This window comes from Pyrus communis, chromosome 6 (genome assembly GCF_963583255.1).
Source record: "Pyrus communis chromosome 6, drPyrComm1.1, whole genome shotgun sequence".
NCBI classification, from domain to species: domain Eukaryota; kingdom Viridiplantae; phylum Streptophyta; class Magnoliopsida; order Rosales; family Rosaceae; genus Pyrus; species Pyrus communis.
In genome coordinates this window covers 24,020,589-24,047,982 of record NC_084808.1, presented here as the reverse complement: position 1 = coordinate 24,047,982, position 27,394 = coordinate 24,020,589, and the positions used below count along the sequence as shown (strand labels likewise).

General features: G+C 38.9%; 4 protein-coding genes across 4 annotated transcripts; 1 reads left to right on the top strand and 3 right to left on the bottom strand.

Moving 5' to 3' along the window:
* Positions 1 to 1,832: 1,832 nt before the first annotated feature.
* On the bottom strand, positions 1,833 to 2,977 carry LOC137736942 (RAF-like serine/threonine-protein kinase PRAF). Its single transcript, XM_068476268.1, has 2 exons — positions 2,700 to 2,977; positions 1,833 to 2,612 (listed from the first exon to the last, which is right to left on the bottom strand). Exons 1-2 carry the CDS (start codon positions 2,854 to 2,856, stop codon positions 2,071 to 2,073), a joined length of 699 nt encoding a protein of 232 aa, XP_068332369.1. The 5' UTR covers positions 2,857 to 2,977; the 3' UTR covers positions 1,833 to 2,070.
* Positions 2,978 to 11,331: 8,354 nt separating this feature from the next.
* On the top strand, positions 11,332 to 14,854 carry LOC137736876 (inorganic phosphate transporter 2-1, chloroplastic-like). Its single transcript, XM_068476180.1, has 3 exons — positions 11,332 to 12,456; positions 13,478 to 13,669; positions 13,899 to 14,854. The coding sequence occupies exons 1-3, from the start codon at positions 11,701 to 11,703 to the stop codon at positions 14,721 to 14,723; spliced, it is 1,773 nt and encodes a 590-aa protein (XP_068332281.1). The 5' UTR covers positions 11,332 to 11,700; the 3' UTR covers positions 14,724 to 14,854.
* Positions 14,855 to 15,057: 203 nt separating this feature from the next.
* LOC137736523 (uncharacterized) lies at positions 15,058 to 15,865 on the bottom strand. The gene has a single exon (XM_068475782.1). It carries the CDS (start codon positions 15,863 to 15,865, stop codon positions 15,227 to 15,229), a length of 639 nt encoding a protein of 212 aa, XP_068331883.1. The 3' UTR covers positions 15,058 to 15,226.
* Positions 15,058 to 27,127, bottom strand: LOC137736276 (uncharacterized). The gene is made up of 18 exons (XM_068475574.1): positions 26,647 to 27,127; positions 26,347 to 26,386; positions 25,642 to 26,064; positions 23,690 to 23,997; positions 23,431 to 23,607; positions 23,155 to 23,343; positions 22,896 to 22,970; positions 22,753 to 22,819; positions 21,628 to 22,624; positions 21,490 to 21,546; positions 20,305 to 20,457; positions 20,201 to 20,228; positions 18,972 to 19,232; positions 18,526 to 18,875; positions 17,981 to 18,233; positions 17,130 to 17,900; positions 16,758 to 17,001; positions 15,058 to 16,596 (listed from the first exon to the last, which is right to left on the bottom strand). The coding sequence occupies exons 1-18, from the start codon at positions 26,986 to 26,988 to the stop codon at positions 16,160 to 16,162; spliced, it is 5,172 nt and encodes a 1,723-aa protein (XP_068331675.1). The 5' UTR covers positions 26,989 to 27,127; the 3' UTR covers positions 15,058 to 16,159.
* Between the last annotated feature and the right edge of the window lie 267 nt (positions 27,128 to 27,394).

The following is a 27,394-nucleotide window of genomic DNA, read 5'->3' as shown; positions in this document are numbered from 1 at the left end:
TCCCGTTAGTGTTAGTGGTTTAGCTCAGAGACATGTATGAAGGATTGCTATATCCATATTTGTTGAGTTGTTTCCCTCATGCAGCTGTAGGTATTCATTTGTAAAAAGAAATAAAAATTGTGATTTGATACCCCAATGTGTATGTATATATAATGAATGGTCCCTCGATGCTTCCAAACTATATCGCTATTGCATATTTGGAATCATATGTTTATTTGATTTGATGTGAAATCACCATGCATGGTCCACCTCATCTCTTAAATTCTCCTGTACTTCAACCGCCTTCCACATTTAATCGCAGCAAGCCATCGATCGAATCTGGTCAAGAAAATGTTTTTGTCATTGCGGTCATGCATGTATGGACCATACGTTATAACCATCATAAACTCCATTTTTCGTAAAGGTTAAATATGTCAAAGCATATTGATGTCCGAGATTAGAAATGCCAACAAAGAAGAAAGGAACCCAAGAGGCGTGTGTGTGTAAATATCTTGATTTTAAGTTTTAAAAATCTGGGCAGGTAAGATCGTAGAAATAGTATTACTGTTTAAATATTATAGATCCACAACATTGAAACTTGTTGACATATTTTCAGATAAAAGTTGTCTTACGTAGTACAATTTAAACCACAAACTAGACATACTGCTAACCCTCTGTTCTATATGTAGTTCTCGCCTACAATTGTAGGACATACATTTATTCAATAGTGTTAATTTTTGTGTATCTAAATATTATGATTAGTCTTAACATTGTAACGTAGGACCTTACAAATACAAGAGTGTCAACAAGCGCGGGTCTTGCATTCCACATCTTTCAAATAAGCCACCCAAGTTAGTTTAGCGGTTAGTGTAAATAATTAAGGTGGTACGTAAGAGTAGGCTAAGTGTGGTTCAAAACCTCGGAATGTAAAAAAAATAAGTACAAAAAAAGTAATATTACGTATTTGTATTATCATTTATATCATCTCTTTAATTTAAATGTAATTTACCTGTGTTAGTATTCTTTACCACTATTAGAGATGATACAAATAATTGTACAAATATATGGTAATAACACAACATCGTGTACATATCTCAGAACATAAATTAAAGTTTAATTTCGAGAAAAAACCTTTTGTGCATAAAGGATTGAAGATTATATAAATCAATTTAACCAAAAGCTATGGCTTTGCCTTGATTAACTAGTTCCAAATAACATAATCGATTCATGAAGTATAATTTGCAAAAAGAATTAGCGCTACTTAGTACTTACATGCTGCAAGCTCATCAGTTCTATATACCCTCAGAAATTGATCTCGATCGCACTCGCTCTGCTGTTTTCCAGAACATCATCCTGTTTGTTTCATGAACCTGCGCGCAGTACGTCCACGATGTTAAAAATATTGATAAAAAGATATACATAACACTTACAAACTTGATTAACTACTTCTGCAAAAGAGAAAAAAGGACGTGGAATTTACGACGAACGAAGAGACTTGAGTCAGCATGTCAGATGGGGATGGGGCTTGTTTATCCCACGTAAAAGCTTAGAGCGACACATAACAAACACGGTGGACACTCTAATCACACACCAAACGCTATGTGTCACGGAAGTACAAGGAATCTGACAGAAACCTAACAGAGGTTACGCGCTTAACGACAATGCAATGCACAACACCCAACGGCGTTTAACAGGACGCTAACGGAAACAGCCATGGAAAGAACTCTAGTGCAGAAGCAACGGCTATAGAAAGACTAGAACAAAAGAAAAAGAAAATGAAAAAGAGAGAAAAAGGGAAGGATTGCAAAGGAAAAAGAGCACTCACCATGTATGTATTTGTGTGCACACTGAAAAAACGAAATAGGACCGAAGTTCATTAATCGCCACGGATATTCAAAAGCAGTCCATCTGATGAACGATTACAGCTCCATATTTCCAATTACATCATGATTGATCAGATATTTTATATATCTGATATATATATTTTTTTTGTGTTTTTAAATTTTAGGGTTTTGTAGTATTTAACTTGTTTTAATCGGCCGTGGCATATTTGTAATTTTGTAGTCCGGAACTCCGACCATGCAAAGGATGCTATTGCCAGTGATTGCCGTTGTGAACGAGGTAGGGACGACTACCGGTAGTACTTGCAGGTCTGTTGCTTCCGTGGCCTTGGCGAGCATGGTAAATATTAGCACAGTGAGGAACCTTGGAGGGGGGTCTCTGAAACGGCACCGTTGACGGGGATGGCTGGGGCGGCATTTGACGGAGGCAACGGTCAACGGGAGTGGAGGACGGCATGGGAAATCTTGGGGTGGACCCGGAAGCAGCACTGAAGTAGTTATTTGACGACGAGGAGTTGCCGGAGGACGACGTCGTGGAGGCGGCGGAGGCCGAGGAAGTTGAAGGGGATGAAATGCTTCTGGGTGTCCTGGCGGTGGGGATGAGTGAGAGGAATGCTCTGATCTTCATATTAGCGGAAGAGGCTGCTCTGTCGTATTCCTCGATGAGATTAACGAGATCCTCATCGGACTTGATGGACACGAGGGCGTCGAGATCTTCGGTGGGTAGTTGACAGCGGAGACTAACCGCCGTCACGGATGGCCCACACAACTCAGTCAGCTTGGACGACAGCTCTGTTACACAACCACACCCCTAAATTCAATACAACATCCTCCGAACAAAAGTCTAGAAAAAATGGGGGAATTTATATATAAACTGACCGGAAAAGGAAATAGAGCGGGGAACGGCGAGTACACGGGTTTCGCCGCCAAGGTAACGGAGCTTGCCGTCGGGGTAACGGGGGAGGATTTTGCCGCCGTAGCTGCAGAGGAATTTGATGATGGTGACCTTGGTGAGGTCAGGCGAGGGTCCGACCATGGTTTTAATACTAGGGTTTTGCTTCGACTACTAACTGGGAGATGAGGATAGCTTAGGGGAGAGAGAGTGATTAGAAGATGGGGCTGGAGTTGTGTGCTCAAGCCTATGTATGGTACCCTTTGGCCCTTATTTATAGACTTGGAGTCTTCAAAGGAAAAGGAGCAGGGGAAGTGAAACTTACATAGAATTGATTTGGTTGGTCAGCTTACGTCGGTAATTAGATTTACACTCGAAGTAAACTGTAAACTTTACGTTTACTTCTTTTCTTCTTCCAACAAAGATGATATTCTAAATTACTCTCGTTTGTGAGAACGAGTGTCTAAATTTGAGTATAAGAGAATTGACACGTTATTTGACCAACTGGTTAAATAATTTACGAACTCTATGTTAACTAAATCAGGTATGAAAATAATGTAAAAAAAAAAATTGATGCCTTAATGTTTCGAAACGAAACAAACAACTCCCCTTTATGGCACAATTTACATAATTTACAAACTTTATGTTTAGACAAAAAATGTTGAATGATACCTATACATACAAACTCATTCCTCGTAAGTATAAATCACTTACATTACAAGTGCAGTATCACTTCCCCATCTCTCTCTCCTTATTTTATTTCAAAACAAATTATAATGGTTTGTCGTTGTGTTCTCCTTTTTTTTTCCTTCTCTCTTTCCATTGTTCCTTTTGATCCTTGGATTATTAGACAAGATGGTGTTTTATTGGCAAAAAATAATAATATTTGTCCATTTTGGTACATGTTCGATCTCATCAATCTTTTATCTTTAATATTTAATAATTTAACCTACTAATATCATTGTTTGTTAAAAAGAAAAAAACTATCGGATTACCGGAAAAGGGAATGTTCAAAGCATGGCCACTAGCTAGCTAATTACAAAACCAGGAAATGAAACTATCGTGTGTGTGAACAAAAGAAGAATATTTTCGCACAAGCTCTAAGATAATTATCTTGATACCAACCAAAAAGTTCATATTTTGAACATGACGGTACCTGAAATTTATCGTTGTTTGACCTTTATTATTGGTTAAGATGAAGACATGAATTTAACTAAGTTGTTATATTACGTAATGTGTATTATGATCTACGTTTAAGTTAGGATCTCCATCTCTGTAGTTTAAATGAACTTCGTGTTATAATTCCTATCATTTATCAAAAATACAGATTCAAAAGAATTGTTGAAAAAAAAAAAATCATGCTTAAACTCGTTCATGATGCATACATAGAAGTAGTCAGGTTCATAGTCATTAATCATTGATGCAAACGGGAAGGTAGGGAAAAGGCATATGGGATCCACAGACACTGTTTTGCTTTTACTTTTTAGAGGAGAAGCCGACTTGAGTTTGGGTAGATCATGCCGTCGCTAAGTTTTGTTCCCGCTAACATATGGCAGCATATGACATATACACACAAATAAATAGCTCTCAGTCATGACTCACTGCAGCATATATCTTTCACAATTATATCCCATCGGTTTTTCAAATATAAATGCAAAATATTATGTGGTGGAGAATTTGGGATTAGGTTAGCGATTCTAATTTGATAATCAATTATGAGATTTAATTTTATTTATAAGTGAAGAAGAATGCTATGAAATCGTATAATGAAATAACTATAATTCACCGCTTTAATTTGACATATATATATGTTGGATAGGTCATGTGGTCCTGCGATGTCCACGACCCACCAATATCTTGGAGACTAACAATACACTTGCATAAATAAACAAACAAAAGATATTTGAGAAAAGGGAGGGGAGGGGAGGGGGGGGGGGGGGGGGGGGGGTGGTGAATTCACCTTTCCTATTCTTTCCCCAAACAAAAGATATTTGAGAAAAGGGAGGGGGGAGGAAGGAGGAGGAGGGGGGTGGTTTTCTGAAAATTACCAAACAAATGAAGTGTTACGCTCAAATAATGCTGCCTCGTTATTAATTAAGGTTGTTCGAAATAATCTTTCGGTCTCCCTCTAGGCACGAAATTATTAAATTATGAGGTAGTTTGGTGCATTATATATATATTTTCCAACATTGTGTAAGCCAACTAATATGCACAATAGGCCCACATTCCATCCCTTGTAAACAGTTGTTAACGTTGGATCAAATTTGGATTATTCTACCAACCAATTGCTATAGACTCGAAAGAATCATGCATCGTCTTTAATCTCCTAGAAGTTTAGAGTAAAGTGATTTGGAAACCAAATAACATGCGTATGATCATCACATTTCAGTTGCTATTTACTAAAAAAATCTCTGTCAAAGTAAGTGCTTGGATTATGAAATAGTAATGGCAAATCCAAAAGATATGCATCATTGACAAGTGACAACTTGATCAAAAGGTCATGAATTCCTTATCCGATCGACCTGTATCTCTTCTTTTTGGATAACTTCTCTCAACACTAAATAATATTAAACTAAAAGTCCTCTAATCCTTTGTCATTTTGTAAAAGATGAACATGTCAAGGGGTCCTACTTTAGCCATGATCGACCAAATCCTATCTCGCACCTTCCCTCTAACCCTTTATACCCTCTATCCTATTTGTCTCCAAATTCTAATCAATAGTAAAGGCTTTTTACTTGGCTCTATACCTATAAGAAGTCATCCTTCTTTTGTCCTTGCAGAATTTAATATGCATGCATAAACCTTTCTGGTTGCGATTGTAATATGAAAAGTTTTGAATAGGTGTGATTTATAAATAAATGACCTTAAATGTGAGAGCCAAATGGTGGGTTTCATATTGACTTCTTCCACATTCTAATCTTTTGGTATCTAAAGTTCAAATGAAGACTATTATTAAGCACCATTAAGTGATATCCGAGCGTTTAAATCTCATATCAGGAAAATTGACTTTTGCATGTACTTATAAGATATTGATTATGGAACTGTTATTAACACTCCAAAAATCTCATTCTACACTCCTCACAAGTGTATTTTTCTTTCTAATTATAGAAAGTTTGGAGTGTCAAATGAGATTTTTAGAATGTTAATAACAATTCCCTATTGATTATTTCTCATATTTTTATTTATGGTGAAATTTCAATTTTCTTCAGTGTTGTTTTCTTGCCTAAACAACATCGTACGTGGATGAACCGTGTCTAAGCATCATTGCGCACACTTTAAAAACAATGTGTATTGATGAGATTTCTAGTGGTGCAAGTAGTCTTGTAATAATTATTTTGCATAACATTTCAAATGCTGAGGATATCCACCTTTATCTCCTTATCCTTTACGAGAGAATCATACACTTTGCTTGGTTTATTCACATTTATGCATCATACATAAGCCACTAGAATATTAATATATAGTATAAGCAGGTCCCAATTCCCAAATACATAGTGGAGGACATAAAAAGCCCTAGAAACGCAACTCCTTGCAATTCCATTTTTGCATCTCATACAGTCCTCCTGGTGGGAAGGTGTGGATTTAGCAACATCCTTGTGGAGAATAATAAGCATTTTCCTGTTCTTTTGTGATGCTCTTTTTACCTTTTCCTTATTCCGTTAGTTACACACTTTTTATTTGCCTTTTGTGGTATATATTTGGGATCGGATATTCATATAAACACAATTCAAAAATCCTGACCTTGCAAAGTCTCTTTTTACGCCTGGCAAGGACCCATGCACAGAGGACACTTGTAAATGGCTGCTGACGCCTCGTTGTCCAACCCTAACAAGTCAGCATCCAACTTGGAGTGTTAAGATAGCTAGTGGGTTGTCGTTTTGGAATGAGGATCCTCTCCGGATCCTATTTGTGAGGATTTGGGGATCCTCCAATCACGTTTGTTCATCATAAATCGTGCGACCAGTTTTTGTTAGGTACTATTTATATTCAATTTTAAATAAAAAAATTACAATGATTTTTTATCACACAATGTGCGATAAACAAACATAAATGGAGGATCCTCATTTGTCGTTTGTATCAATTTCCAAAGCGTGAGTCACTCGTGTCATCTCCAAGCTCGAAGGTGATGAGAGTATTAAACCCTCCTCGATGAAAAATTTATGCTTCCGTAAACTGTAATATTAGGCAAGAACGGTGACTGATGAAATGATTAGATCAGATATACGGTGGAAACTTTGTTGTGTGTGACATATATATGTACCTAAAAATTTGGTAAGTGAGGTCTCCATACATGCATGATGAATGATGATCACCTTACACAATTTTGTGCCGGCATATTGAAATAGGATAGGACCCATATTGGACCCTACTTACCAACTTACTATTAAAATTGATTCACATGAGTAGAGTTTTTAACGTACAAACTGTTGATACCATACGAATTTCACAATTAAGATCAATTAAAACATAAAAATGGATAGATAAGAAGTTTTTTGTGCCAGTTTTGATCTTTAGTGGTGCATTTGGATGAGGGTAAAAGTTAAACAAAAGTTAGACCACATTTATGAGGAATACCCTAAAAACTTGATTGACTGACAACGACTAGAAGCAACACAATAGTACTGCATTTGTAGTGTTTAATTTAGTAGTTCATTGCTAGTCTTCGTTTAATACATATTTAAAAGGAATTGAGTTAAAGTACTTTAGTATTTATAAATTTCTCTTCTAAGCATAGTACAAGTATTTTTGTATAAAATTTACAGTAGACGTGATTTGTTTATTTCTAATTTACTGATATTCCCGTAGCCAAACAATTTAAACCTTTCGAGTTTGAGATCCATGACAATATAGTTCATGTCATTCAAGTATTGCAAAAAGAACATTAAAGTTACCAATCAGTACAGTATTGGCTCACAATTAATTTAAACCGTCAAGTACTTAATCCTTGTTTTAGTAAGATGTAACACACTTATACTTTATTTTTCTTACATATATACACGTGAGTTGTTGAATGCTACATGAACAACAAATAAGTGTTTCTTTTATAAATAGAAGGAAAAAAAAAAAAAAAAAAAAAAAAAAACCCTTACCTTCTACACATATGGTATGGAGATGAAAAGTACATCAATATAGAATAGTACTGTGCATGCAAAAATATATAATTAAATCTATCAAATTCCCTCTGAGACTGCCGTGCGTATGTGCCACGTACCCAGTCTGGTAGTATGGAGTGAATTCGATATTGTTCGATTCCTACTGTGGCAGATGGTGAATGGATTGGCTGCATGCACTGTGGAGGGTTTTGGATGTGGAATTGGTAAAAGTGATGGGCGGGGGCTGCCGGCTGGGACGTCGATAATTGGGACCCAGTGGACCTTGAGCTTTAGGTCTTGAAGCTTTGGGACTTTCTTATAATTTCTGAGCTCAGTGGGGGACCACACGGTTCAGTGAATGTGTGGATGGTCCTCCTCTCCCAATTGGACTTTTGAACATTTTGATTCTTTGTGGGTTGAACATGGCGAGTCACTGAATTGAGAGCATTGAACGGATACAAGGTTCACAGAGAAGAATATGTGAAGGTTGAAACTCAAGTCTCCATTATAAAGTATATTACCAAAAAGATTTATTCTTTATTCTTTTTTTTTATTAGACTCGAATCCATGTATTTTTATTAGGGTTAGTAGTTTTATGCTAGTTCATCCAAGTCTAGAAAGGTTGCCTCCTCCCAATTAGACACCTCTTCCACCAACGTATATAATGAATATATATGCTTGACTAATTTCTTGTTAAATGGTTGATTAGATTTTGAGAAGTTAATTGGTGTACAAATGGACCAAGATTCCAAGGGTCACGTGGGGAGAGATTCTTAGGTGCCCATCGTCGATCGTGTACAACTATGGATCCTATCTATGTAAAGAGAGATAAACACATGGTTGTATACAACTAATGATATGTTATCTCAAATTAGAGAAGATGCAAAAAATCAACTAGACTAATTTTTGTTACATGAGTAGTGTATAACGATATTGAGTTTTCATCCTAAACTTTAAACTCTATACAAATAAAGTTCTGCTTGATTGTTTGCATTTAGAGAGTCAATCTATATGATCTTTTGATATGCATCGTAAGTTCAAAAAACTAAAAATAAAAAAAATAAAAAAATAAAAAATCTTAGATAGCTTTGTGAGAGGTCCGCGGGAATCATGATTTCGTCGTGGCCTAAAAAATATTACTTTTAGGTTGAGCACTCTAATTTTGATACCATCTTCTATACAATGTCAAAGCGTTGGGAGTATATGCAAGTCGAGGTCGGCAAGGAATCTAGTTTCGTAGAGAAAACTACATCTTTGAAGTTTGAAGTTGGAAAAAGGAGTAGAAAAAGTGTTCGATGATAATAGCATAAGCCATAAAGGGTTGAAAACCGTCCAATGTCTAGGAAGCTCTATAATGATTGGCATTCCCGACCTTTTTTAACCCAAGAGACCGACCTAATTATCCAATATTGTTTTTAAATCACTTTATTTTTTATTTTTTATTTTTATCTAAATTATGGAGAAGGAAAATTGAACATGAGATCTCTGATGCAAGAGACTACGTTCTTAATAAATTGAGCTACAAAGCAATTGCACCTAATTGTCCAGTATACAGTATACTTGGTATGTCACAGTACTCAGTACTGTGTGAGTACTTGTAAAATTATATTGTACTTAACCATGTAATACTACAATATAGAAGTAATTTTTTTTTGTTATTTAAAAAAAAAAAAAAAGAGGTCTGATATTTGACTCTCATAGATATAAGAAATGAGTACGACACTAAAAACTTAGGGGGTGTTTGTTTGCCCTTCTTAGCCTTTACTGGATTGGATTGGATTAAGTATTAATGTAGTCTTGTGTTTGGTGGCTTGCGGGACTAACATTAATGGCACTAGGTGGGACTCACTTTCACAAACAGCTTCACTAGCTGGTCTTAACGAGAGACCCCGAAACCCACGAGGCTAGCTAAGACCTTCCATTGTCCTCTCTTGCCTTCGTCCACTCTCGCTGCATCCTTTATCACCTTCGTCTGCTTTGTTGCCTTGGGTTCATTGACCTCGATTTTCGACGGCTGGGTTCATCCATCTCTGTCTCCAATTTTCTCACAATTGAAGAAGCAGATTATGTAGGAAATTTGTTTGGGATTGTGGGAAGAAAATTGCAATTGGCTGTTGCTGCTTGTAATTTCCAACGAAGAAGAAGAAGAAAGAGTCCCTGCTTGTAATTTCCAGCGAAGAAGAAGAAGAAAGAGTCCTTGTTTGGGCCCAATTTGAGTCGTTTGTACTAATTTGGTGTCGAATTTGTGAATTGCATGTTGAAAATTTTCTATCATACTTCTTAGTCCGACACTGCACCAAACGCTTTACTAAATTAATCCAACTTAGTTTAGTTTAACCCAGTCCAGCTTAGCTTCTGAAGTTAGTCTAGTTCAAGATAATCCGGTGAAACAAACGCACTCTTGAACTCACTTGGAGTATGGCTTGGCCCAAAATCTTTACCTTTAAAGAAAATATCGTTATGTCAAGGAAAGAAATTATTTAACGTTGGGTCTATTCCCGCCCTGCACAATTGGGGAGCTATTGGGCTGGAGCTGTCAGTTATTTGGAGGCCTAACTAATCATGGGTTCAGCCTAGGAAAAATGAATAGCATTTCATCTTGGGCTAAGTAATAGAAATTTAGCATGTACTACTTTAACGAGTGCTTCTCTAGTGTACATGCCAAAATACACATGTTTATCGGGGCGCGAAATTGTGTTGCTGATCAGATGGGGAACTAGAGTTTCAATTGTGCTTTGGCAAACCTTGTTTTCCATGGTCCTTCTTCTTGGATTACATCTGCTTTTATGGATGATGTGCTTGGTATTTGTAAAATGAGATATGTTGGTTCAGATGATTTGAGTTTGGTGCATAATATATCCGGTTTGGTTTTTTAATGGTAAAATCGAAAACCGAGTTGGTTTAACCCAAAATGAACTTTTTGGCGGCGCTTAGATATGATGGCCACACCTATCTTAAAGTTGGAGATTATTATGTTTTTAAAAGCCATCGATGGTGAGTTGATATTCATTTATTCGTTTAACATAAAGTTAGAAGCTCACTTTTTGGATGAAAAATTATTCTATTTGTCTTAATTTAATTTTACTTAGCCTTTACTCGTTAGAAGGTATATAAACTATTACAGCTGATCAATTCCCCACCACTCTACCTCATTATGTCATGTAGAGGATAACATATTATATAGAACGAGTTGTTTTCCCAAATGATAGCGTTATCGGGGTTAAATTGTTAGTTGTTAAGTGGGAGGGAGATTGATGGAGATTGAACTCACACTTTGGTGCTTAGGCATGATTACTTTTCGATACTGCAGTAAAGCACCATTTGCAACTCACAGAGAACAAGTTGATTGTCACGTGACAGTCTGATCTAATAACACAACTTCATATATTAAAAAACTTGCACATTTAATTATTTTACTGAAATAGAATGCCACAATAAAGAAGAACACATTCTATATAATCATTCCTCACAATAAAATCCTCACAAGTCACAAACACAATAAAAATCATCAGGATCATCTCTTTTGGATATGGTGCTTGAAATATTCTCTCTTTTTTCTCCTCCTTTTTTCGTAATCCCAATTTTTCTGAATATTTGACCAATAGAATATATGAATGAATGGTGAGAAGTCCCTCAAGAAACACGCCCACCACTCGTTCCAATCGAACCAAGGAGCTGCCAAATCCACTCCCACCTCCATTTCTTTCCACCAAAAAAATTTAAAACAAAAAATAATAATCATATCCAAATCAAAAAAATGCATTCTCCTCCTCTCCCTCACCAAATTCCATGGCCATTGGCCAAGAATCTACCTGAATAATTCCCTCTGGATTCTGAACCCTCTTTCTTCCTCCTCCTCCCCTCTCAGCCGCTGCCATCTCTCTCCACCGAAGACATGATTCCTTCTTACTGCCTATCTTCTGTAAGAACCACATCCAGACCAGAAGCATTCCTCCTCCACAATCCACACCTCTACCTCCCAAAGCACCGCTCTATTTTCCTCCCAACAGAACCCCACTTTCCCAAGAAGGGCACAAACTTTCTCAGCTCCCAAACACCACTGCCCAAGTCTTTTCTCCCCACTTTGGGGCTCAACAACTCCAAACTCTCACAACCCTTTGCCAGTTTATCCTCTTTCGCCGATGCCGAAGGCAAAAACGAAGAACAAAACCAAGATGTCAAAGCCGAACAACATCACGAAATCGCAGAAACAGGGGAGCAAGCTGAGTCGCCGGGAATGGCGCAGGCCTTCCACATATCTTCCAGCACGGCCTCCGCCATTTCCATCTGCATAGCGTTTGCGGCTCTGAGCCTTCCGTTTTTCATGAAGTCTCTGGGGCAAGGGCTGACCTTGAAGACCAAGATGCTGTCTTATGCTACTCTGCTATTCGGGTTTTACATGGCGTGGAACATCGGAGCCAACGACGTGGCCAATGCCATGGGGACTTCGGTGGGTTCGGGAGCGCTGTCGCTGCGGCAGGCGGTGCTGACGGCGGCGGTGTTGGAATTCTCGGGGGCGTTTCTGATGGGGACTCACGTGACGAGCACAATGCAAAAGGGAATTCTTGTGGCAAATGTGTTTCAGGGGAAGGATACTCTGCTTTTTGCTGGTCTACTTGGCTCTCTTGCTGCTGCTGGTACTTGGTTGCAGGTATATTTCTGTTAATCTTATGTTTTCATTAGTGTAAAAATTCTAAAATAAATAGTATCACGAGCTTTTCATTAAATTTATTTTGATTGCATGATGTTTTATTGGAAAACAAAATAATTTTTTTTGAAATGCCTCTAAAGTGGAAGAGGGATTTTTCCAGTGTGATCGGTAAACGGATAGTACATCACGAGTCATTATACAAATAATGAGATATGTGTGTTAAAAAGTTAATAACTTAAAATATAAAATTTCTCACAATTTCTATAAGAACATGTAATTTACCATTCATGTACCGGTCATAATGAAAATTTTCTCCTTAACGACCGTGTTGCCTAAGTTTTCAATTTAGTTTTGAGCCTCTCTATACTTCCAATTCGTGTCAATCTCCCCCGACGTTAGATTTGAATTACTGCAAATGTATAAGTTTTCCTATTCTTCTTAATTTTATGTCACAACTCGATTATCAGAATTTTCATATAATTATTTGTTCAGTTAATAAAAGCATTTTGTGGACGTACATGCCCCTAAAATTTACTTGCATGCATTGCATGGGATGAAAAACAATAGTTGAAAGAAATAAAATAAACAGAAGTACATAGTCAACAAATTCACATGTGCTATTGAGTTGAGAGAAAGAGAAGATGACTTAACATTGTAACAAAATTGATAGTTAGCGGGACATTGGCGTGAAAATTTAGAGGGCTGAAAACTAAATTGAAAGTTGAGAGGGTAAAATGAAACGCAGTCTACAACTTAGGGGAGTTAGCATGTCGGTGTCTTTATTGTTTTCAAAATTCCTTCTCTTCATTTCCCAACTTATGGGATTAAATACTAAAATTTCCATGAGACAAAAGGGGAGATAGTTACAAGAACCTTTGGTGGACTTGGTACTAATCTCATATCCTCTTGGGAGACATGAAATTCAAGAGTTAGCCTAGTTGTGCACGATTTATTATTCGTTTCATAAGTTTATGTGCTACGTTGCCATTCCATCCACGAGTGATTGTTTTCTGCTAGTCAGGTTGCATCATCTTATGGCTGGCCGGTCTCGACAACGCACTGTATAGTTGGATCCATGGTCGGATTCGGGCTTGTCTACGGCGGCCCAGGTGCTGTCTTCTGGAGTTCGTTGGCGAGGGTGATTTCGTCGTGGGTGATCTCGCCGTTCATCGGAGCACTGGTGTCCTTTCTTGTGTACAAATTCATTCGTAGGGTATGTTCTACTTCTTCGGAGATGCAACTAAACCGATTCTGTGCAGGACGTCTTGTTTTAATGAAAGATTGAGAAAACGTCACTTCTACTCAATTTTCTTCGACTTTGTTCTCTTCTATCGACGTGACTGAATGTTTTAGTGCTTAGGACCTGATTTTCTGTTTGAATTTGCGAATACAATGCTTAGTTCTTACTTCTTACAACCCTTATTTTTCTCTATTTCTTTCAGTATGTGTACAGCGCTTCAAATCCAGGACAAGCTGCGGCTGCAGCAGCACCAATTGCTGTATTAGTCGGCGTAACTGGAATCTCATTCGCAGTCTTTCCTCTTGGAAAAAGCTTGCCTTTGGCTCTCGCAAAGGCTCTAGCATGTGGAGTTGCAGGTGCGGTCCTCGTGTACAGAATAATCCATAGGCAGCTAGGTCATCTCCTCGTCAAGTCCATGTCATCGGAGGCAGAGCAAACGGAGGGTACCATCCAGCAAAAAAATATCGGGTTTCTTTCTGATATTGCAGGTCCAACGGGTACACAGTTGGAAATAGTATATGGAGTTTTCGGATACATGCAAGTCCTCTCAGCCTGCTTCATGTCATTTGCTCATGGCGGGAATGATGTCTCAAACGCAATAGGTCCTTTGGCTGGTGCATTATCTATTCTTCATGGCTGCGCTAGTGGTCCGGAGATTGTTATTCCGAATGATGTTCTGGCATGGGGAGGATTCGGAATTGTAGCGGGTCTCACAATGTGGGGGTACCGTGTGATAGCAACGATCGGGAAGAAGATTACAGAACTGACACCAACGAGAGGATTTGCGGCTGAGTTTGCAGCAGCCTCGGTGGTTCTATTTGCTTCAAAGCTGGGACTGCCAATCTCCGCCACGCATACTCTGGTGGGCGCAGTCATGGGGGTGGGATTTGCAAGGGGCCTTAATAGAGTTAGAGCAGAAACTGTGAGGGAAATTGTGGCTTCTTGGGCTGTGACAATTCCTGCTGGTGCTTTCTTTTCAGTTATATACACATGGATCTTTACCAAGTTTTTGTCTTATATTTTATGAGTCTACATTTGAAGATTGAAGTGATGGACATCTAATGTAAGTCATTAATTAAAAACAATCACTTCTTTTCCGAATTTGATTTATCGAACTAATGATCCTGCTTGTTCTCAAAGCCTTTTTATTCTCAAATTTCTTTCATCGGGCGTTTCTTCTGTTTCAGTTTAAGAATTATTAAAGACATGTATGTTCTTTGCGGCTGAATCTACCTACAAAATCTCTTGTGACAAAACTGATCTTCTATTTCCAGGGAAACATTAATATATTCAACGAATCTGACAGTGGAAAATTGTTCAAAGAAACTGCTATGATTATCGATTATCGTACACGAGTAGTCTGATATAGAAAATAGAATATATTGCTGGAAAAACGGTACATTACTTATTACGTTGTATAAATTTTTTGATAAATCTCTCTCAGAATTTTCATGGAACCAAAAACATACTTGCAGTAGCAATATAACCACGCAGCAGAATCCGAACGCCAGGTTAACAGCATACAGAAAATCATGGAGAAAGCTCTTGCACAGAAGTGAGACTTGGCTCCCAATTTATTCCTCTACATGATCTTGTCCTCGGAAGTGGGGGAACAAAAGGCTTCTTTCCTCTGAAACCTTTTCTCTGTAAACATTTTGACCATCTTTCCTTGGAGACATAATATTCTTTATCGGAGCAAACAGAATCATCTGTGTCGGAACCTCCTGAATCCACGGTGATCTTCCCATCCGGAGCCTCATCCTTTCCTTCAGCAGCTTCTTTGGCCTGCAATTTCTTTTGGTGTTTTTTCTTAATTTTCTGCGCTGTCGTACATGGGATCATATAATACTTGTTACCAATCAACAGAATCTCATCTGGCCGTAAAAGGGCCTCATGCGGATTTTTGAACACTTCTGGGCGGGCAACGCACAAACCAGGATACTTTTCCATCAACTGAGATGCAGGAACTACATTCTGGTACAGCTCCTCTCGACCGCCTGCATGAACTATCCTCACGAAAATATCCTTCGACTGCATGCTCAAGTCTAATGATATGGAAGCAGCATCTACTTCCTTTCTTTTGGATTTGTCATCCACGGAAGGTCCTGTCAACTGATTTCTGCCAGGATTCCGGGCTAGGCCTAACAACTGGAGGCACCACTTCAGCATAGCCGCAGTTAAAAGTAGCCCGATCAAAACGCTTTAGCATGGTCCATCGGTGGAAAGTGTGAGCATTATATTGCCTTGATATTACTGAGCATTGGCCACACTGCATAGTTCCTGGTTTCTGGTTTTTCGTGGCCGGCTTTCCTTCATATAATATTCTCTTCCACAAGAAGCTGTGATGAAACCAAGGCTCCCATAGTTGTAAAATATGAGGAACAATTTTGTTGTCACTGTCGGAAGTGAAAAGTTGAAAACAAAAGCAGATGCTAATGAATATAATAAACCACCAATTAGGACTCAAACTTTGTTTACTAAGTTGAACTCGTGCCGGCACATCCTTGTGCTGGTATCATATTCCCATAGGCCTGATAAAACTTGCCTTTCTAACTTCTTCAGTCTCCCGCTGATCCAGTTGTTATGGAGAACTAAACAACCCCGCTTTGCACAGGCTGCCCTCACGTTTTTCCTCTGCCACAGCTCCAGATATGCACCATTTGGGAAGAGATCTCTATCCAAGAAATGGACAGTCAGATTTGTTTCAGGTTCCAAGCATCTATCGTCACCCACACGATTGGAACCCCCTTCTCCACATAGCGTGTCATAGAAGCTTGGCTGCTCAGATAGACCCGAAGTTGCTGCATGTGCCACCACCTTCCTCATAGCATTGATTGTTGAACTATCAGAACGGGCAAAGTAAAAGCCAGAGTTCAAGCGCCTAGGTACGTTGATTGGTCCTTCATACAGAAAATACCACATAGGGGTTTTAGGTTGCTCGATTTAATAGCTAAGCAGTCGCACAGAACATTTATCCGGTTATATTCCAAACATCAAGGGAAATCTATCATTTTTTTTCTCCTCCATGCTGAGTGATTGTATAACATAAAAAAAAGACTACCTGTTTTGTTGAATTCATCGGACTGTGCTGCAAGAATAGCAGGGCCAAAGGAGTAGAGCAATGGCAGCGGATTTCCAAACCAATAAACATCCACGTCGCTAAGAAGCACGTTGTAACCCAGCGTCAGTATCTTCAAAACCATTCGGGACTTCACTTTGGTCACCTTCTGAAAGCATTTTGTTCCAAAGTGGCAGTCGCTGCTGATCTCACTCGGAGCTAATGGATCCCTGAAAACAGGGAGGCCCTAACAATAATACAAAATAGACAATCAAAACTACAACACATTTGATGTGGAGATCAATCTACAATACAGACTAGCTTCAACATTGAATTTCCATTTACCGAAATTTCACAAAATAAACATAAAGATACCTGCAAGACAGCAAACTCATATATTTCCTTGTCGAGGGCACAAATGATAAAATTTGTGATCTGCAGTTGGCGCAATCTGCACACCCAGCTCATGAGCATGTCCTTGTAACTATATCCACCAGCAGCAAGCACAATTGTGTTATTTTTGTCTGCATTTAATGGTAGTAGTGTCTCCAAGGAGAACGGAAGGTCTAATAGTTTCGAACGCTTTAGTGGAACCATCAGATTGCAATCTGACAACCAGCCTAGTGATTTAACACCGTCAACCAAACCCAAAGTTTTCTTCTTCCACCAGGAACGAAATATCCTTCCTTTTCGTAATCCCCCTGCACTTTGGTATTCCATTGGACAAACAATGTTTTCTGCTGTGTTTACGAAAGTATATTGCCCATCACACTTCAAAAGCTTTGCTAGGCTAGAATAGTTAGTTTCATGATGAGACAATGATCCATATAGTGCCCCAAGGTGAGAATTTCCAGCATATTCCCAGCTTCTTTCAAGATTTGAAGCATTGGAAGCTCCAACAGGCCGGTTAATCTGACGGTCCTGATCAATCAGATAGCAGCTTGAGACTGTCCAACTGGTATCAAATACAAACCTCAGTTCAGACGACAAGGCCTCATGAACGATCCAACTGTTGTGCACCCCTCTACCGTATAAGAAAGGAGGAAGGACCCCTGAATGTAGTGGCGTATCTCCGTTATTCCATGCCATAAGCAACTTCCCTTCGCAAGGAGTCCATTGCCAACTCTGACCAAAAATCTCCTGCAACTGATGGAAGAGAGCACAATATTAATGGAGTTGTCCTGAATTGTCGATCAAATATCAGACCGGAATAAGTTACTTCATACCTCTTGTGTTCCCATCAATTCGCCACCCTCTCTTTGCCAATTTTTTCCATCCTCGTCCAAGTAGAATGGGAAGTAGGACGCATTTCGTGATGAAGCAACTAGAAGCCAATCTCGGTCAAGTGTGTAAGCATAGTTCAGGGTAGAAATGAAGTCAGGTAAAACAATGGTTTCAGGATCAACCAGAACAGAAATGTCTGTTGAAAAGGACTGTGATCTTGCCATCATCGAATGAAAAAATGGTGTACCGAGGAACCTAGACCGACACAGATTACAGACACATATCAGATGGCAATAAATATACGCCAGTTCTAGCTCCAACTACATTACTCGTCGAGGATTTCCTGAAGCCTGAACTAGTCATCAAAATCCATCTTTTGGAGTAAACCGCCTTATATACAGGCACGTTCGATGACCATTTCGATTTTTTTTTCTTCCTTTATTTATTCAATCATCAGAAATTCACTACAAACATTTATGTTCAACTAAATGGGTTTTATTTGAATAAAGTAAAGAGCAAGAAATGAATGAAAAAGTAACAGGCTTACGTGAAATCGATGTTAGGATCGACCAAAACCCGCAAACCAAACTCTCCGGCAAAGGAAACAACAGAAGGGTCGCTGCTGAAGAGCACAACTGTAATCTGTGGAGACAATGCAAGCCACGAGCGAACAGCCAAACTCTGCCTACCCCCAACAGAACCAGCAAAAGGCGCAGGCGCCGAGAATATAGTAATCCTGGGTGTGTCCAAGCCGCCGCCAGCCCGTTGACCGAGCTGGGGCCTCATGATCTGATCCTTAAGGGAAGGAAAGCATTGAGTGGCATACAGGGAGAGGGCAATTAGCGCCAACCCAGTTAGCCAAATCGACCATAAACTCCCTACTCCAGCTTGAAATGCCTGCAAAACCCAAAAACGAAAACAAGAACAAAATTTGATGTTTTTGATTGTGAAACAATGGCAGAGAGAATTGTAAGAAGCAGGGGAGTTTGTGACCTTCATTCGACGTGGAGTTGTCGACAACAACGTAAGAAAATGATGATTTTGTTTTGTTTGTATGAATCGCGAGCTGAGCTGAATATAAATGTAGAGAGAGAGAGAGAGAGAGTATGGAACTTTAACAGAAGAAGAAGAAGAAGAGGAGAGAGAGAGAGAGAGAGAGAGGAGAGGTGGGAGAGTAACGAACGCACCAGGCGGGCAGGCAGCGTCGCTCGCACCGAGGACAAAGGCCGTGCGGGATCCATGTGAGTTGTGCGACTTGTCGTATTCCGCACGTCAGATTCCAATCTAAGCCACCTTTTTCTCCATTTGATTTTGATGTGCTTCTTTGAATCTGGAACTCATCAGAGTCAACGATATCAGGCCCAAAGCCTGCGGCGTCGTTTCGCTTCATTTCATTTTTTGTGACAATATTTATTACGCACGCGGCACGTCAACCCAATTGTGGTTAACGAATTTTTAGATGCATACGTGGCATAATCAAAACCGTTCACTTTTTTATTTGTCACTTAAAATTATCTTGGCAAGAATCAATTAAAGATGAGTGATGCAATTGATATAAATATGACCAGATGATTTAAATTTATTGGAAAATTAATGAAAAATATTTGAAAACTTTAAATTTTAACAATAAAGATAAAATAAATAGTACAAGATTGATTTTTCATTAAAGTAAACAGTACCAGATGTTTTTTCGTTAAGTTCACTAAATTTAATTGATTTTCTTTGAACGATTGTAATTATAATATTATACGATTTAAAATCCATTAATCACAACGCATTTATTTTCTTCTACAAAAAAACTATGATTACACATCATCTGGGTCGAATCATAAAAACACATCATATTTCTGATCCTTGAGTCACAATCCGGGGGTAGGAACATTGGAGCAATACATATGACCCGAAACCACAAATCGCTATGCCACAGAACTGTGATTATAATTCCTACGAAACCAGCAGCAGTTCACACACATTACCAACCGGACTCAAGCTGTCGTGCATGCTGTGCCATACCTGCCATTATCCTCGGTACTAAATGGAACCATTGAACAAAGTACACCGATTTCGTAATTGGAACAATACCCAACTGCGGTGGCTGAACATGGTGCACCGGCTTTGTTGCGAAACTCAGTTCCACCGCTTGTCTGATTCTTCAGTATTGGACATAATTCTGGCTCTCTATCGCTGTAGGATCCTTCCTCCAATCATCTCTGCCGCCGCACAGGTGATCTGGATCTTGACCTTCTTCCCCTGCATATTGATTAGAACAGTTAAGACAGACCAGACGGTGATTAGAGTTGTAGAAGCGGAAGCCTGGCAATATCACCTGAGTTGTTGCTTATTGATAGAGCTGTATATGTCTGAAAAACAATACACAACAAAGATTTCATGGCAACATACATACCTGCTCGTCTCAAGAGAAGAATAAGGAGAATGCCTGCGCTGAGAATGCTTGCTATGTGGAGACCGCGAAACTTGTCTAGAAACGAAAACATCCATGATACTTATTTGGTGAGTTTAAACATGCATTGTTCAGAAGAGAAATGCTCAGCCTTTTGCAGAGCCATACTTGATAAGGAGTGACCCATTAGAACATATTTTTCGGCCTTAATGACCATGTAAAGAACCTATATGAACAAGTCATAATTCTCAAAAGGGTTTAGAAAACAAAGGTTTAAAGCTTTTCTCTGCACATTACTATGTGTCAACTGTAACTAGACATAAAACAAGTTCCAAATGGTAAAACGGACAAAGACATCCAGGATACTGACTCTCATTACTACAATTATGATTTTGCTGCAGCATTGCATACAAGGTTACCAAGATCCAAATGATTGATCGCTATTCATATAGGCAATACAACAATATCCAAATGAAATCGATTTCAACAACAGTACTAGACAATATACAATGAAACCATGTATACCCTTTCACTCTTCATTCTGAATTTTAGTTTTTATTTCTGACCTTGTAAATCAATTCAAAATAAAAGAGCTAAACATATTAGACGTTTCATAACCTCAAAATGTTAAGTCAGTAAAATCATTCACAAAAGCAAAAGAGAATGCTGAAAGATTTACACATTCTAATACAAAAAAAAGGGAAAACTAGTGCAATTTAGTTGCAAAAAAAAAAAAAAAAAAAAAAAAAAAAAAAAAAAAAAAAAAAAAAAAAAAAAAAACACTGATTTACGGCTAAGTATAAAAAATAAACCATCACAATAAAGTTCCAATCTCACACAACAGTCACATTGGATTGGAGCCACAAAAGTACCTCAGATGAATAGATTTAATATCAGTTCATTTTGTATCTTATAGCTTTTGAATTAACCTGCTAATGGCATTATTTTTAGTTTACATTGATTTCTCTGTATAAAACTTTGACACAAGAGGACAGCAGTCCAAAACATATTATCAATTTCGATTTATCGGATCTTTGTAAAACTCAATGGTATGAACCTTACGATGCAACAAAGAACAAAAAATGAAGAAAAAAAACTCATAAATGGTACCTTCTCCTAGACCTGACAGGTGATGGTGATAAGTTACGTCTCCTTGAATGCCACTTCCTGCCACATTATATTATATGAATCACAGCGTAATATAAGTTGAACTGAAAAAGAAATAATCAGATGATCAAAATGGAGAACCTTTTAGAATCATCAGAAGCTTCATCGCTTGAATCATCCTTGCTGTTTCTTCCTCTACTGCCAACAGAAGAGGAGCGCCTTCTCTTGTGCCTGCTTGAGTCAGTAGAATGTTTGTGTCTTGATCTATCACCCTCCTTATCCTTTGTCCGTTCTCTTTTCCTTTCCTTATCTTCTTTACCACTTGCCCTATGGAGTCGCTCTGTTTCTCTTCTACCCTCCTTGGCATCAGCATGGGAAGACCTTTTTCTTGACTCAGATTCCTTTACATTTTGCTCTTTCACCTTTTCTTTTGAGCCATTCCGATCATCTGCCCTTTCCTTTCTAGGATACTGCCCCTTACGATTCTCATCACCCTTATCATCTGTCCTAATCTTACCACTTTCTACCTCCTTATTGATGTCTTTCACAGAACTCTTTTTATTCTCGTCTCGATCATGCTTATCAGGTTTCATCCTGGACTCCGTAACTTGTGGGTCATCTTTTGATGTGGTTTTCACATTGACATTTTCTTTAGGTAGTTCAGGTTTGAATATTCCTACGGTATCCTTCAACCTAGAGGCAGTAGTTCCATCTGGCAGATTTCTATCATCATCCTTGTGTCTATTATAGGACTCAAGTGAGCTGGTTTTGCCCCGTCCACTCTCCAGAATTGTCTGACTTTTACTATGCTCCTGAAGCTCTACAGAAGAACGGCCATTTACAGTGGCATCAAGCCTATCATTGGAAGGCTTTTTGACAGTTGACTGCTGCAGCATAGCATCTTTCCCAGAATTTGGCATACCAGAACTTTGAATATCACTATCTTCATCCTCGTCATCTGTAGCATAATCTGCAAGACCCAATACATCACCAGGTAAAGTAGGACTGGATTTGACATCTTCAGTCTCATGTTCCTTAGACTTGGCCGCAATTAGAACTTTTGCAGAAGCCTTGGGAGCTGTAACTGCTGGCAGAGATGGCAATACCTTATGATTTGAAGTGAGTGTGCTCTGTTCAACTGTAACAAATGACACAATTGGTTAAATTCTTTCCTTTTTTGAGAAAAGAAAAAGAAAGAATGCTAGACTAAACAAACAACATTAAATATATAAGCACAAATCTAAGGAGCAATTATGGTACAATTACCTTCAACTGTCAGATCATCTTCAGTAAGAACTTTTGTAGCAATTTCATCAAACAGCTCATCAGTAACCTGTACAGAAACAAATTAGTTAAAGATACAGTATAATGGAGTTAAATAGGCAATCTACACTCCTAAACACTGCAACCTTCAGGAAAACTTCAGTTAGGATACACTTTATTTCCTGGTTAATTGCTGCAGTCCTAGCAGCATCCACTTGATCCTACAAAACAAAAAGATATGGCATGTCAATCCCACAATGAAAATGAAAAGCATGAAATAGCTATTATTATGGGATGTATATATGGATAAAGAAAAAAAACTGCACTTTTTTAGAAAGTACAGTTTCACCAGAGGTGAGTGGGACTTCAGATGCAAAATGAATCATCTTCGGGTGAGAAAAAAACCTCATCATCCTCTTCTTCTGTTGATCTAGAAGAATCGATGCTCTTGCTGTCTGCTTGGTCACCCTTCGCAGAAGATCTATCAAAACCTTCATCCTCAACAGATTGAGTTTCCTCCTTAGGATGGCCCATAGACGTACTTGTGATGACTGCTTTCTTAATTTCATCTCTAAGCCAACTAGGCACTGGAGCCTGGCATAAATTTCAGGAGCAGATTGAATAACAATCATGTAACTCACCATAAAGTATAAGCATATGTTAACAATGGCAAAGTTTTACCTTTTTGGGGCGCTCAGTAACTGTGGAAACTCCATATGCATCACCAGGGAAGGCTGCAGTAGGGTGAACTGTGGTTCCCGCAGTGAGAGCAAAGGGCATTGCAGCAGATGGGAAACTTCCAAACGAATGTGGAGCATGCCCAGGAACAGGAGAGGGTATTACATTAGAGGGATCATGCTGCAGAATTAAACAAATGTCAGCACACATTCATACGAAGGACTTAGAACTGAAGAAAGACACATGAAACCAGAATTAACACCTGTAGTCCTGATGGAACTGGAACATTATGAGGATAAACTACACCAGGTGCAACAGAACTAGGCCAGGTATTCATGGAGGGTGCTGTGGTCGCTGGGTCGACACCTCTTATAGTTCCATGTGAATCAGGATAAGCATAGCTCGACTGCATGTGTGGACCATGATCAGAGCTAAACCCGGGTGCAAATTCCAAAGGCTGGTCAGCAACATTGGTTGTTGGATCAGCAGACTGACTGTCATAGGCAAAAGGAAAGGGCTGCGATGGCTGCATGTGATGTTGTCCTTCTTGAGCTGCAGTCCCTTCATTGCCTGCCATTCAAGTAAATAGTCAAACAGCAAATCAAAAGACTTTTTAGGGGTGAAATATCCTTGGCACAAATAAGGGTACAAATTTGCTTCTAGGAATTGGATCTTTCCAGTTACACAAGCAAAGCTCATCTCTTTTGTATGAATTCTTAAGACACATTGTCAACAACAACAACAACAAAGCCTTTTCCCACTAAGTGGGGTTGGCTAGATGAATCCTAGAACGTCATTGCGCTCGGTTCTGAATTCTTAAGACACATGCACCATAAAAATCCGATGAAAATGTGAGAACAAAGATGTAACCAGACTCTAAAATCTTATTCCATTTCAACTATGAGTATTAGAATAGGATAATTATTCTCTTTCTAATCTCAACAGAAGCTGATTAAGGTAGGCATATTATGTCCCAAAACCCATTTATATTACCACGAATCCAACTCAGAGAATCTGTACAGGGAAGATGGGGTTCTTGACAATTAATATTGCTCTTTAATGGAGATGGTCAGCACTAAATCAAATGGAAAATGCATTCTTTCTCTACATGGTAAGACTCCTCCAGCTTAAAAAGAGAACATAATTTAATTGCCAACGTACTATAACAGTGTATCTGATTGGGTATGAGTCAATTACTCTAACCTCCTTTGAACTTTGCACCAATTGCTTGCTAAGGTGTCTCTTGCAATTAAAAGAAATTTAATTTACAACTATTCCCAAAAAAAACAAAAAAATGTTGTTAGGATGTTGGCCAACAATTATTTTATACTCCAACACTCCCCGACTAATGTGGGTCTCAGCGCACTTCTTGCTTAAAACAACATGTGAAATTCGTAAATTACAACGGCTTGCAAGGATTCACACATAATAAGCTTTGTTATATTCTACCCATTTGTAGTCATACTATATATTAGAGAGGTAGTAACGAGTCTTGCAAGGGAGTTTGGAGTAATATACTCTGTCCCTTTTTTAGCATTAATTCAGCCACAGAAAAAGATTCTAATGTTGTAATTTCCTGTCAGATTCTCATTGTTATAATTATTATTTTAAAAGTATCCAGATGGAGGCCTACACCTGCACAAAGAGTGTCAAGTTTATGCATTTCATTGCATTACATCTCATAACCAACTGCAAAAAATGGTATTAGGATTACGAAAATGAAACTCAGCATCCATTCGATATAGATAATTAAAGAATGAGAACAGTTATCTCAAACCAGAAAGAGGGAGAAGAACGAAAGCCACGTAACCAGTAAGTATAAACCACCTACTTGTACCAAGATTAATATTAATTTGGTTGAAATAATCACAGCTAAAAAGAAGCAACGTCCAACTAACATTTTAAAGATACTTTAAGGGAACTTTAACGAAAAACTCCCAGTACTGTTCACTTTAAAAAACCACATTTTTACACTAAAAAGTCAATCCTGGTACTATTCACTTTACCCTTTATTTTGTCCTTATCGTTAAAACTCAAAGTTTTCAAGCCCTTTTCATTAGTTTCTTATACTTTAATGATCTGAATGTAAGGTCCTATATTTGGTAATATTGAAAAAAATCCAGAAAGTCGAACTAAATACTAAAATTGAGTTCCATAACAGCAGTTGTGGAACACAAGCTTCACATGCAAAGCCAATACCATTTGAATTATTACCTGTAACAGAAGAATAACTATAAGGTACCTCCTGCTGATGGACAGATGGACTTGTAGATAGGCTTCCTTGATGGTGAAACACAGCAATCGAGTCCCCAGCTGGCGTTCCATCTCCAACAGTGTGATGAGCATAAGAAGATAGTTCGGAGCCAATAGATGAAGTCTCCTGGGAATGAATTCCCGGTGGGTAGTGTGTTGGAGCGCCTGAAACTGGAACCTGTTGATAGCTAGATGTAGAAAATGACTGATGGTGACTTCCAGAATAATGCAGGTCACCATTGTGGGGATATTGTTCGTGATAATGACTTTGTTCTTCTAATCTCCCCGCCGGTGGAAACTGCACCTGTTGATGTTGATTCTCCATTGCCGTTCTGGCATCTGCCCATGCCTTAGCCTTGGCTTCCCAATCTTGATTATTTTGGGCTACCATTACAAAAAAAAAAAAAACAAAATTAATTCATTGCCATTAACCCGCAAAAAGCAGAAACTCCTATTCCCAGCAACATTTTGTCTTTACACTAGATCAAATAAGCAATTGGATAGTTGCACAAATAGGACCTTGGATTTGTTTTACTGCACAAAGGAACTAATTCCGCTGAACAGATTAAGTGGATGACAGAGATATAACGGGGAACATGGTGTTTTGCTGCATATTCAACAAATAAAATTGTGGTTTACATAAAATGTCATGTAAACAGAACTCACCTGCGTAATTCGGCCAACTCGGAGGAGCGGCTCCCCACTCCTGCAAAGGTTTATGCTTTGCGTTAGAACATCAGCATTACACCATGCCAAATAACTTTTACCCCAAATATTGATACAGCGATTGTATTAATCATAATAACGTCAAGATTCAAGCATACCCAACAAGTTCAAACTACCAAAAATAATCAATTTATCAACATCTGAGATCAGACCCACATGCATACATATACATATACAAATATATATATATATAGAGAGAGAGAGAGAGAGAGAGAGAGAGAGAGAGAGTTGAGGGGATACCTGGGTGTGTTGAGGATAAGAATGGGGAGGAGGGCGGGGCGGAGGGGGAGGCAGGTGAGGGTGAGATTGATGAGGAGGAGGGGGAGGGGGAGGAGGGAAGTGGGCGTGATTTGGGGGATGCGCAGGATAAGGGTGAGGGGGCTGAGGATAAGAGCCCGGGGGAGGGAGATGCTCGGCGTAAGGTGGTGGTGGTGGAGGTGCTGGGTACTGGTACTGATTGGGGTACCACTGTGGCCTCGGCTGCTGCTGTTGCTGCTGGTGGTGATAGGGATCCGACGTGGCAGGTGGTTGCGGCAGCGGGGGCGGTCTCAGGTACCGCTGCTGCGCTTGGTACGAATCCATTGCGTTTCCTTTTGGATTTTTGGCCTCCTTTTTCCTCTTTTTTTCTTATTAATTCGCCTTTTTCTTTTTCTTTTTTTGGTTATTTATTGCTTTTGACAAACGGGGGGCTGAAGGGGGTTTCGATTTCGATTTGCACCGAGGGTTTGCACCGAGTGCAGTGTAATTGAATGAAGGCGGAGGAGGAACGTTTTCCACTCTCGCGGGCCCGCGGGGGTTTCTATAAGTTGGGCCTTTTGTGGGCCTGTTTTTGAGCCCATAACCGAATCAGATGAAAGTTACAAAAATTACACGTTTCATTCTATTTTCCGGTTCGCTAGGCAATGTTTTTTTCACACAATTTTTGTTTTTTTTTTTTGCTTCTCATGCATATTTTTTTTTTTTTTAATTTTTTGTATAAGATTGAATA